The sequence below is a fragment of the Dryobates pubescens genome (genome assembly GCF_014839835.1).
Source record: "Dryobates pubescens isolate bDryPub1 chromosome Z unlocalized genomic scaffold, bDryPub1.pri SUPER_Z_unloc_1, whole genome shotgun sequence".
NCBI lineage: Eukaryota > Metazoa > Chordata > Aves > Piciformes > Picidae > Dryobates > Dryobates pubescens.
The window spans coordinates 74,993-87,100 of record NW_026530690.1 but is presented as its reverse complement, the minus strand read 5'-3'; the positions used below and the strand labels follow the sequence as shown (position 1 = coordinate 87,100).

The window sequence follows — 12,108 nt, the reverse complement described above, 5'->3', positions numbered from 1 at the left end:
CGCCCTCGCCCGTGTCCTTTTCTTGCCAGAACCGGCACCGCACCTGTGCCCTAGGCGCGGGCCTCTCCGGGAGGCACGCGTGGCAGGGGCCACGTCCATTCCCTCCCCGCCTCTGCCGGTTCTGCCATTCTGATCCCGTCTCCCGTTTCCGAAGGTGGCAGCTCGGAGCTGACGTGCCCACAGCAGTGGTAACCTGAGGACTAGCGGATGTCCGAACGGCTGCCTGGCAACCTCTCATTCAGCCCCTCAGGTCTCAGCCAGAGCTGTGGAGGAGAAGGCACCACAGGGCCGGTTTGTGGGACCTGCATGCTAGCTCGTAGGCATTTTGAGTTCCAGGGTAAGGCATTCATCCCAGCGGACACCCTCGCCAATGCCAGCCAAAGGGACTATCCAGTGTATGTAATTGCTGTCCCGGGATTTTTATAACTTAAAAATGCTTGGGCTTTTTTTTTTTTTTTCTTTCTGATTTTTGCCTTTCTCTCTGACCAAAATAAGAGAGGCACCAGATAAAACTGCTTCAGAAGCTGGTTTTGGTCTTCATGTGGCCAAAGCCACTGCAGCGACTGATCTTGGGTAAGTCATGATTCCGTGTGCCTCAGTTTCTCTGTGCTTCAGTTTATCTGCATGTTAAATGGGACTCCCCTATCCCACAGAGGCGGCATCAAATAAGCCATAAACAGCTGCAGTTTTGCCTGTCACACTAGCCATCCTGCTTTGGGGTTATGCTGCAGCCAGCATTTGAGCAAGAGCAGGATGCTGGTGAGCCAGTCTTCCCGAGGTGCCCTTTGTTTAAAAGCTTTTCTTTAAACCCAGCATCCCTGCATTGACATTCTAGATTTGCTCAGAGGCCTCTTACTCCTTGCACCTGCGTCTTCGCTGAGATGGAGTCGAAGGGGGGGGATATTTGCCGTACCTGCCCTGGTCAGCAGCTGGGACACCATCCTCTTTGTTTACTCCAACACACCCGTCTGGATCTGTGGCCAAAAATTCGGGTTTTACCTCTTCTTGCCCCCATCCAAATTTCTGCTGTCTCCATTTAGACTCTCTCCTGAATGTCTTGCCTAGATGACTTTAACAGCATTTCTACACAGAAACGAACATTTCAGAGCTGATTTCTTAGTGGGGCAGCTATGTCATATGACAGAGGGACGACTGCCAAAGGGCAGCCAATTTTCACATCGTCCATTGGCAGAAGACAGATGCTCAGAGACAAGAGACGCTATTCATTCTAGCAGGAAAGCTGGTAATGTTATCGGAGTGACCGGCACCCTGGTCTAATTATTTTTGTGTTCTGCTGTCGTTTGTTTATTTTATTTACTATTTTTTTCCTGATAGGGGATTGTAAATGAGTACTCTCTGGTCGATAAACTGCTGAAGACAGCTGATAAAGTTCCAAGGTTTGTAACACAAGGCATCAGTGACACAGGAAGATGCTGACTGCGTGGAAGGAAGAACCAGTCCCCAAGCACTGTAGCTGAAGAGAAACCCCTTGAATTAGGCTTTGCAAACATCCTGGTTCAGCCCATTCACCCAGTGAAATACATCAGGGAAGGGAAGGCAAAAGAGCTTCTAACTCTGGCTGCCCTCCCCAAGGTCTGCTTGATGGTAGCAGACACAACTTGGTTTGACTCCCAGCAAGATTTGCCCCTCCTCACTTGTCGTTTGCCCTGTGTTGAGATGGGAGGTGCAGTAGTCCCAGGAGCAAGGATCTGTGCCCATGGAAGGGTAGCAGTTTTTTCCAGCAGTCTTTTTGGGGCAGACCTCACCAACTGCCCCATATTCAAGATACTGAGCAAAGACTAAGTTAGTTCTTGGGAAAACTCTAAGTTTAAAGTAGTTACATCTTCACCTGCCAAACCCCACACACTTCTGTGAGTAGCTGACAAACCCTGTCCTTCAGGCCCACCTCCCCAAAAGGTAGCATGCCACAGTTAGCATAACAACAGTCACTGTCTGCAGTTGTCTCCTTGCAAAGGGGTAAATGTCTTAATATGTGAGCTGGCAGTCTTTTATCTGTATTATTCTTCCTTAGAACTTCAGATGTTGCAAAGAAGTCAAATGCCGGCACTAAAAATACTTCCTTGCTAATACCGTTTAAACAAAAAGAGAAACATCGCTCAGAAGAGGACAGGCTAATAGCCTTAGCAAAGTTAGAGTAAAGAAGTGGTTAAGGATCTAGATGATTTAATCCAGTTTTAAGAAAAGGGTTTACAGTCAGCAATTAGATGCTGTTTAAGGAATTAATCACTAATGGGTCATTAACTCTGACTGCTATCGCACAGTTAACAAGCCAAGGCAGGATTATTAGACTCAGCACCCAATTAAGAAGAAGATATTTACAACAAAATGAACAAATGAGCTTTTAAAATGGAATGAAATAAAGTGTAGGCACATGGAAGACTAGAAAGGAAGACGGAGGAAACAAGAAAGATACAAGTTTCCATGTGCCTGTCCCCTTATTTGAAAAGTATTCGCCTGCCTGTGTCCACTTGTGCTTAACTTGTTAAAATATTTATCTTTAGCAACAAACTCACAGCTTTCCTTGAAAGACATGACTGCACACAGCTCATCCATTGCAGGCTCCACGTGTGCGATGTGCAACGAAAGACCTGCTTAATATGTCAATCCAAGAAAATCATCATAGCTTGGCAGAGTCTGTCAGGTTTTGCTTGTAGGTGTTGGATCAGGAGCTTAGTAAAAGTGAACGGGTGTCTTCAGCTGCTGCTTCTGTTGTCCTGTCCTGGTGCTTTCATCTAGTGTTAGTCTTTGGCTAGCCCAAGTAACCCAGTGCCAGTGCCGGTTATGGCGCTGGTCAGCAAGTCACAGAGGTCTTTCCAATGGTCTTACAGGACACAGAACTGGAGGCAGACAAAGCTCACCTGTGAAAGAACCACTGGAATAAGGCCTGAAGCAGTAGAGTTTTTGTCCTCCTCTCACGCCTGAAGTTTACTCAGGTGTCCTTACTGGAAGTTGGCAAAACATCTTCCTGGTCCTGACAGCACTTTTTTCCTGACGGCATGGCACTCTCTTTGCCAAGGAGAGCTACGTACTGGGGAGGCTGGGCACCCCCATGGGCACACATACGGTGGCCCTGACAGGTCCAAAGCCCAACGGGAGGGTAGGGTCCAACCAGGGCTACCTCCCCACAAATCGGTGGGGACCACTCACCGGCCTTCCCTGCACCTTTTTGCACCAGCACAGCTCAGGAAAGGGAAGCCTGGGCACACGTCTGCTCTGGTCCAGCGGCAGGTTGGGTCCGCAGGGAGGCCGGGAGGGAGGAAAAGGCATTCCAAACAGAAGGACTCCTGTTACTATCTGTAAAAGAAGCTCTCCAGACAATAGCTGGGGGCTGCTGTGGAGAAGGCTGTGAAGGGATGTTTAGAAACTGCTGTCTAAGGTTAAAAAGCTCTCTGAAGGGGAGCCGCACAGGGCTGACATGCTTGTTTCTGACAGCGTGCTCAAAAGGGAGGCGCAGATTGTGAAAATATAATTAGACGCCAGCCTTTGTCTGGCCACAACGAGTGGGAAATGGTGAAAGGAGAGGTCTCCCAGTCTGCACTGAATCACCCCGAGACACAATGAGGCCGCTTGTGCATCCTTCTCTCTTCCCTAATGAGAAACGTTAATTGCCACAACCTCCAGAGTGTGTAGAGTGCCCCGTGCCCAGCAGAGGAGAAGGGGTGTTTCATTACAGCTTCTCAGCCCCCTTACAGCCAGTAACGGAGATAATGGAAAATAAAGATGCCGCAGTTTTAGTTTCGGCAGCTTGGCGATGGGCACTGGGTGGGTGAGGGAGAGAGCACGGCTCAGCGCCGTGCCAGGCACTGGGCAGGATGCACCCGGAGGTCCGCAGACAACTCTGGTCACCAGCCCATCAGCTACCACCCATCTCCTGTGGGCAGCTGGGCTGTGGGACCATGGGGCCCTGCAGCACCTGCCAGCCCCCTTATTAAGGGGTAGCAAGGGCCAGCAGACCAGCACCAACCCCAGCCCACTGGCGCAGGGGTGGGCAAAACCCATCTGAATGTGGGAGCTCTGTGCCTGCCCCACAGGCTGCCAGGCCCTGGACCCCTCTCATCGAGCTAGGAACCCCAGCCTAGAAGCACTCACAGGCTGTTTAGGCAGGGTCTTGCTGCTGGAAAGGGAGGGAGGGCCCACAGCCAGGCCTGTCCCACTCCTCTGCCCATCACACACAGCCAAGGGTCCATCCAAGTGGCCCCTTTGGGTACAGAAACACAATGCAGAGCCTCCACGCAGTCGTGCCATTTAATGGTGCAAAAGCAGAAAGCCCTCCCCGGGTAACGCCGGCCTTGGTTCCCAGCCACCTTACACAGCTCTTTGCCCTACTGCAGCTTTTATTGCAACTAAAGTGTCCAGCCAAGGAGAGAGAGCAAAAGAGATTTTTTTTCCCCCTAAGCTATGATTAGGGCACTCATTCTGCAGGGCAAGTGGAAAAGGAAATTAAAGGGACCACAAAATACAAAGCAAGTCAAGGCGTAGGGGACAGGCTGGTTGTGAGGGACAGCCTTCTCTTGCCTGGCTATCCAGGGGAGCCAGAGCAGGGCAAGGGTGTCCCTTGGGCATCCCAGGACCAGCCTTCCCAGTGGGTTTCTCCCAGGTGCTGAAGAGGGAGTTCAGATTGTCTGCCAGGGTTTGCCAATGGACTGGATGTGCTCCTTGGCCTTCATCCGCAAGGCGGCAATGCTGGTGTTGCGCGGGTCTGCCTCGTCCAAGGGGAACTTGTCCACAAAGGTGGCCCCGCACTGGTAAGGCGGCGGCGGCCCCATGGCACCCAGGGGCTGCAGAGCGTGGGTCACTGCTGGAGAGTTCAGGAATGGTGGTGGCGTATAACTGCTGGGCAGGCTCTGCGGTGACGCCACAAAGCCGGGCAGGCTCTGCAGGGCTGTGTTGCTGGGCACAGGTGGGCTGAGCCATGTCTCCAGGGGTAGGCTGCTGCTGAGAGGACCCATGGGTGTTGCCTGCGGCGAGCGGTTGAAGGAGAGGATGGGCGAGTCCTGTAGCTTCATGGAGGTCACCTCCAGCTTCTCCTGCCGCCTCCACTTGGCCCGTCTGTTCTGAAACCACACCTGCAAGCAGAGCGGTGTTAGCTGGGCCGCAGGGCAGCCCTGCCATCCCCACGCTAGGCACGGGCTTGCTCCTGGGTGCAGAAGTACACACGAAGTGGAGCAAGTGAATTGTGACAGAGCAGCAGACAGTGGGCCGGGCCAGGCTGTGCCATGCCATGCCAGGAGCAGGTTCCCTCGCACTACCCCGCAGGTCCCACATCCCAGAGCTCGGTGCGAGTGGAGCCAGGGAGCCGTGGCACAGGGAGAGCCCCGTGGCGAAGCTGGCCCGTCCTACCCACCCATCATCGGTGCACGGCGGCTTTGGCTGCCCCGGCCCGGGGCACGTTAGTCAAAGGGAGTGGAGGTGGCAGCGCGCCCGGGGCGGGCGGGCGGGTACCGAACGGAGAATGGCCCCAGACTCTGCGGTGTCCCGCCGGCTAGCTCAGCCCGGCCCTGGGGCCGCCTCGTCGGGGCCATGGGGGCGGCGGCAGCTGCCGCCGCGCCCGGCGCTCCAGCGCTGCCCCGCACCGGCCGGGGACAGCCGTGCCAGTGCCGGGCACGGTCCAAGGGCCAGGGGGGCCGAGGCAGCAGGGCCGTTAGCGCGGTGGGGCGGTGGTGCTTCGGCCACCGGAAACAGGGACTACGCCGGGCCGGAGTGCGCTGTGCTGTGGGGGGTTCCCAGCGGCGGGCCGGGTCGGCGTTACCTGCACGCGGACCTCGGGGAGGTTGACCTTCATGGCGAGTTCTTCCCGGCTGTACACGTCGGGGTAATGGGACTTCTCGAAGGCGCGCTCCAGCTCGTGGAGCTGGTACGTGGTGAAGGTGGTGCGGTTCCGCCGGTGCTTCTTCTTGGGCTGCTCCTCGTCCGACGGCTTCCCCTCGCCGCCGCTGCCGGCGGGCAGCTCGGGGCTCGCGCTGCCGGGACAGAACGGCTCTGCGTGGGGAAAGACAGGCGGTCACCGGGAGGGCGATCTCTCCGCGGGGCCCGCCCGAGGGCGCGGAGGAGAACCCCCCTGCCCGCGATCCGACGCCTCTCGACCGCCTCGCTCACCCTGGAAGCGTTCGTCGCGGCCCTGGGGCTCGTCCAGCGGCGCCTCTCCGGGCATCTTGGGCAGGCACTGCCGGGGCCCCCGCCTGTCCACCTCCTTGGCGCCGCCGGCGCTGCCGTCGGGCGGGAAGGGGCTCAGCAGGCCGTCCTCCTTGGTGAACCCCAAGATGGCCTCGATGCTGTGCAGCCTCGACGGGTTCCCGCCGGGGCTCCGCGCCGCCTGAGCGGACAGTGAGTAGGCGCCCTCGGCCATGGTGAACAGGGCGCCGGGCGGGTGCATGGGGCGGCCGGCCCGGGGCCCCGGCGCGGCGCTGCGGTCCCGCCCGGCCCCGGGGCGGCGCGGGCAGCTCTGGCACGGAGCCGCCGGGCGGGCTGGCCTCCTTGGGGCGGGGGAGGAGTGCCGGGGGGCGGTGGGCCAGAGGGAAGGCGAGGCCCCCGCGCCTCTCCGCCATAGCGGGGGAGGCAGGGCGGGCATCCCCCGGGCCCCTCTGCACACCCACACCTCCCCCCGCCGGCCGCCCCGCCCCGACCCCAGACGGCGACGGGCAATGCCATCCGGGGCCCTTGAGGCGGGGCAGGCCAGCCCCCAGGGCTGGCCGAAGCCCTGGACCCTGCTGAGTCCCGCAACCGGAGCCCCGGCGCCGGGGACTACTGCCCGGGCCGAGCGCCGTCGGAAATCGTCGTGGCACAGGCGGCTGCCGGAGCGCTGGGTGCGAGGAGATCGACCCGGCACGGCAGTGCCTGGGACGGCGGGAGCCGCCGGAGCCGCTTCTCCAGAGAGCGGCGGATGGGTCCTGGAAAGGGAGCTCCCTGGAGGGGCCGGAGGGGGCGGGAGCCCCGGGGGGCCTGTGCCAGAGGACGGTGGGTGCCCGGGCTGGTGCAGTGCGCTGTGCCGCGGGTCTCGGAACCTCTCAAAGTTCTCGTCCTCGACAGCTCGCTCGCACTTTGTAAGTGCGTCGGTTACATCGGCGGCCTCCGCCGCTGCCGTGCCGGGAGGGTGCTGCGGCGCTGCTCATTGTCGTAGAGTCAACCCTTCGGGGGCAGAAGCTGGTGCTGTGGTGCCCCGCCCGGATAGCTGCCCGGTGCCTTCACAGCCAGGCTTAAAGACAAGGTGAGAGTGTGTGCAGGCTTTTGGGGAGGATGGACTCTGGAGACATTTGAAGGAGGTGGGTTCAGCTTTTCATCCTGCGCCAAACCCGGGGAAAGCGCTAGGCAATATTTCTGAGGAAACTTTCCGAGATGTTTGTGTAGGACAGACCCTGTGAGAAGAGCTGATTCTGTGAGCCTGTGCCCCACACCGTGAGTGGGTCTGGGAAGTCTGGGGTTAGGGCATGGCTTCACAGAAGATCTACGAAACGCTTTTGGAGGTAAGGCAGAGAGCCGAATGCCGCACCTCGCTTTGTTCTTGGCTTGGTGGAGAGCATGGACTCCGAACGATACTGACCAGGCAATGGCATCCATCACACCTCCTGCCTTCGGCATACTCCTTCATGCATTAGTAGTAGTCCCGATTTTCCATCACCCGATCACTGTTTATACTAGCACTTGCCAGTTCCTCTGAGGCACCAGCTATCTTCTCTCGCAGCTAGTTTAAGTGACAAACACAGTAACGTGCAAAGTGGTTTTCAGCCTGCACTTTGAAGATGCTTCCATTTCAAGCCTGAGGAGACTGCATGTGAATGAAAAACAACACTGCCTCTTCCTCCAGATGTGTTAGCCAGTCTAATAAAAGGTGTGACCTCTCTCAACAAATCTTAATTTCTGCTTCCCTCCCAACACCCTGACAGGATGCATTTTATCTAGATTTTTTCAGAGGAATTACCTCAAAACGAAGATTGGCAGTGCTTGCCTCTGTCAGTGCCCACACCTTTTTAACGTTTATGGTCTGGTGTTCCCCGGTTAATTCTTTCTGGAAGTGCTTAGGTTTTCCTTCTAGCTCCAGGTGAGGTTTACCTTCACTGACCGTGTCTGGCGGGGTGGGGATTGGGGCCGAAGAACGCAGCCATCCGTTGGCAAAGAGGGATGAGGCCAATAGAAGAGAAAAGAAAAGGTTAGTGTGGCTTTTGTGCACAATATGAAAAGCAAGTCAATACCATTGTAGGGGCACTGGAGGGTACTCAAAGCAATCAGCCAGGGGCTATTGTGCTCCTTTAATCTACATGTGTATTTCCCAAGAACTCTATTAGCAAAGATGAATGAGCTGTGCAATGTCCCTAATTTCTTCTAATTTGGAGCAGGGGTTTTGTGGCACTCAAAACCAGCACAAACCATGTCTGTCCTTCCAGAAGGCCTCGGCAAACCTGGGAATGATTTGCTTGTAGCAAAAAAAGATAGCGAGGTGAGCCGAAGGAGCAAAAACCTTTTAGCCAGTAAGTGCTGTAAAGGGCAATGGGTCCTGGCATAGATGCTGCTTGTAGGGCACCTGTCAAAATTGCCAGATACAGGGACAAGACTGGCATTTTTCTTGTTCATCGCAATGCAAATGTACAGCCAAAAAAAAAAACAACACAAAAACCCCCTTGCATCCCAAAGCAGGGTGCACCTCATACACGGGGCATGGAAAGCCTTCCTTCCTGACAGAGAAGGATGGGGATGCCTTTTCCTCAGCAGTTGATTATTACAGGTACATTTGCCTTATGGAACTGCATGTGTGACCCGTGAAAATTCAGCGGGACAATTGGGATTAAAACAGAGAATATTCAGTAGGGGCCAAAATAGGTGGAATTTGTTCCTAGCCTTTCCAAAAGATAGCTCCCACTCCCCCACCTTTTCCAGTCTTCTGCAATGTATTACTGCAACAATACTGCTGTGATTATGTTTGGAAGCTAACAAACATCCTCTGGGTGGACAACCTTTAAAGTGCAGCTGTCTGCTAGACCTCCTTCCTGTGCATGCATACTGAAGACTACTGATCTCGCTGGTGGTGTTGAGGCGCATGCATGGGCTGTGGCTCTGCACAATGAAATCGGCAACGTAAATGCCACAGATTCTTGCTTCTTTCCTCCTGTCTTTTCTTCATGTCAGGCTGTAAGAATTACTGCCTTGCAGAGGAAGGCAGAGCATGTCTGCATTTGAAGCTGAAGTTACTCTGCAGGTGGGACATCACCCTCCAGACCAGTGATGTGCGGCAGGGAGCTCCTCCCTGAATGATAAACAGGACTTTGGAGGTCAGACAGCAAATCGACAAGGTGGCAGGGGGTAATAAAAGGGAGAAATCTTCACCCAGTGGGAACCTGTACCCTGCTGCGGTTTGTACACTCTGTATCGTCAACAGGTGGTTAATAACTGAGAAAGAAAATGCCTTTGCCTTTTTTTTTCTTCCCAGAAACTCGTAAGTGTGCAGTTTAAGAATCTTCTCAAAAACACAATGTATGAGGAAGCGGCTGCCTCCTCCTGTCACTGCATCACACCTTGACAGCCACCTCCTGCTTTTGCTCTGGTGACATTTTTCTTCACCTGCCCCTTGGAGTGTGTGTTGTGTTACCTGCACCGTGGTGCTCAGGAATCCTGCAGAAAGGGCTGGGCAGGCCCAGGGCAGCTCAGTGCCTGAGCCTCTGTGGAGCCTGCCCTGGCTGTGGGCACGGAATCAGCTGTGGCTTCTCTGGGAGCCGGGCATCCCTTTCTGGGTACTGAGCAGCATGGGCCGCGTGCAAGGGCTCCGGCGCTGCAGCTCACCCTGCTCAGCCGTGCCTCTGGAGGGAGGGAGTCGAGGTTCATGCTATAAGGCTATATTAATGCAATCCTTCTTTACTTGTTTTCCAATTAGCCTAATTGAACTCGGATTGCTTAAAAGTGGGCACTAGAGACATTTATCCTGATGGGATGACGGCCTTGAGCTCCAGCGATCCTATTAACTATAAGAACCCAAATCCTAGGTAGGGGTAGGGTCCATCCAGCAGTAGCTCCCATGTGACCTAACGCTTTAATCTGCTCCTCCTCTATGCAGCACACACGTGCAGGCAAAGGCGCGCACACAGGCATGTACACACATGCACACGCGCAGAGGTGCATGCACCTCTGCACACAAACGCATCCCCATGGACACAGACCAGCACACACGCACACACAGGCACTTGCTGCCTCTTAAAGTCCCAGCAGGCTCAGGAGAAAGGTTTAGTGCAAGATGTTGGAGCAGAGTCAGTGTGCTGCCTGTCTGCCTGCCCACTCTGCTCCAGGCTCCTCCATGATCTGTCCCTAGGGCTAAGCGTCTCTAGAGCGGCATGCCTGGTGACTTATACTCCATGTGGCCCTGCCACCTCCTACCTACGTGCTTCCCTAGGCCAACAGCTGGTGACTTGAGGACAGGGACAGTGAGTGCTGCAGGGATGAACCACGCAGGTGCTGGCAGGGCACAGGACAGCCACCTCCGATGTGGTGGTAATCAGGCTCCCACTGAGGGCAGCACAGCTCTGCCTTGGCCATTGTACTGCCCTGCATGGGGGACTCTCAGGGGCATCTGGGACAATAGTGTCGGTCACCCGTGGGGCTGTGACTCACTGTGCCCCACTACTACTGTGCACAGCCCGATACCGACTCCAGGCTGGGTGCAAACCCCAGAGCCATCACCCCAGGGAAACTCCAGGAGTTCAGGGCAGAATTCATCACCTTCTGTGATGTAGCCCAGCTCTGCCCCTCCAGACTGAGGGTTTTCAAGTCTCTGGCTCTAACAAAGGCACCTAAGGCAGCCCACTCCCCTTCCAGCAGCAGATCAGCGTGGCTGTGGGCAGCGGCAGGGCTGGGGAGGTCCCACACTGTGGTTTGGAGGGACCCCAGCCCACAGCCACCTCCCAGCCCCACTTGCCTCTGCCACCCCTGGCATTTTTTGGGAATCTCATTAATGGCTTGTTTGGTGATTCTGGCTGCACTTTCTCTCTGACCCTTAAAACTGTGAAAATGCTGATCCTGTATGTGCTGACGAAATTAATTAGCTCCTTTAAACCACCAGATGCTTTCAGGAAGTCCCAGGCACATTTTAATTCAAAGGTCGAAAGTCTTAGGCTTAGGTGAGACAATTCAGTCTGTAAAGCAACAGAACAGTATGGAGACACCTGCCAGATGTGTACAGATACAGAGGGAAATGGATTGATGCAAGAGAAGGGAAGGGGAAAGGGAGAGAAGAAAGAAGAGACGAAAGAGTGAGAAGACAGAATAAGGAGAGAAGGCAGGAGAGAGGTGGGAAGGCAGGAAGGACGAGAAGGAGGGAAGGAAAAAAAGGAAAGAGACAAACCATACTTCGTGCATTTATTTGTTTAAAATGAATATTTTTCCTTGATTGGGTGGAGACAGAGAGAAAGAGACTTACAAACCTGTAGGAAGGTGCTACATGTATTCATTTGCAAATTTTGTTGTCAGGCTACCTTTTGGAGAGCTGACAAAGTCCTTCATTTCACAGAACACCTGAGCCCCTTGGGCGCAGCACTGTGTGCATCCTCCCTGTGCAAAGGCTGTACAGCGGTTGTGTGGCTTGCTGTGCATGACAGCTACTACGGCCATGCAAGTGCAGAGACAGTCTGACCCCCCAGTGCCTTGACCACGAGACCCTGCTCCACAGGCCTGGTGGAGATGATCTCTGCCAGCCCCATCACTGCCTGCCCAGGCTGCTGGTGGCCCTGGCAGCACTGCTGGCTGCAGCAAGTAACCATCCCTCAACCAGCCAGCTGCTCTGTGCGAGGCCACAGTCCTCCAAGTGTTAGCCAGCATCACCTCTGCTTGTTGGGGAGTGGGAGGCAATCAGACCAGTGTCTGCCGAGGGTTTCCCCAGGAAAAAACTTTGAACAACAACAACAACAACAAAGAAGAAAATCTTGCCTGGTCCTTAATCTAAAACCACTACAGGGGATCCTGCCTGTCTCACAGGCTCAGCCAGATTCAGCACTAGTGAAATCTGCTCATTTTCTCAGGGTTTAGGTACCCTACCCTAGCATAATCTCCCAGGTGGGTTAGATTTATGTTCAGCCTTGTATGGAGATAACTCCTGGAATAAATGGCTCCTTT

General features: G+C 55.1%; 1 protein-coding gene across 2 annotated transcripts; it reads right to left on the bottom strand.

Moving 5' to 3' along the window:
* Nucleotides 1–4,027: 4,027 nt before the first annotated feature.
* RAX (retina and anterior neural fold homeobox) lies at nt 4,028–6,595 on the bottom strand. 2 transcript variants are annotated; one of them, XM_054179275.1, is made up of 3 exons: nt 6,118–6,595; nt 5,783–6,000; nt 4,028–5,087 (listed from the first exon to the last, which is right to left on the bottom strand). In XM_054179275.1, exons 1-3 carry the CDS (start codon nt 6,587–6,589, stop codon nt 4,635–4,637), a joined length of 1,143 nt encoding a protein of 380 aa, XP_054035250.1. In that variant the 5' UTR covers nt 6,590–6,595; the 3' UTR covers nt 4,028–4,634. The 2 variants fall into 2 exon arrangements, with proteins under 2 accessions (XP_054035250.1, XP_054035249.1); XM_054179274.1 differs by having other exon boundaries at nt 4,029–5,087; nt 5,771–6,000.
* Between the last annotated feature and the right edge of the window lie 5,513 nt (nt 6,596–12,108).

Bases quoted from the DNA above. Each gene is read 5' to 3' on its own strand.
- RAX (XM_054179274.1), bottom strand. From the start codon at position 6,589: ATGCCCGCCCTGCCTCCCCCGCTATGGCGGAGAGGCGCGGGGGCCTCG. The intron at 6,001-6,117 runs GTGAGCGAGGCG...TTCCCCACGCAG, and splicing joins CCGCGACGAACGCTTCCAGG to AGCCGTTCTGTCCCGGCAGC. The intron at 5,088-5,770 runs GTAACGCCGACC...CTCTGCTTGCAG, and splicing joins TCCCCGAGGTCCGCGTGCAG to GTGTGGTTTCAGAACAGACG.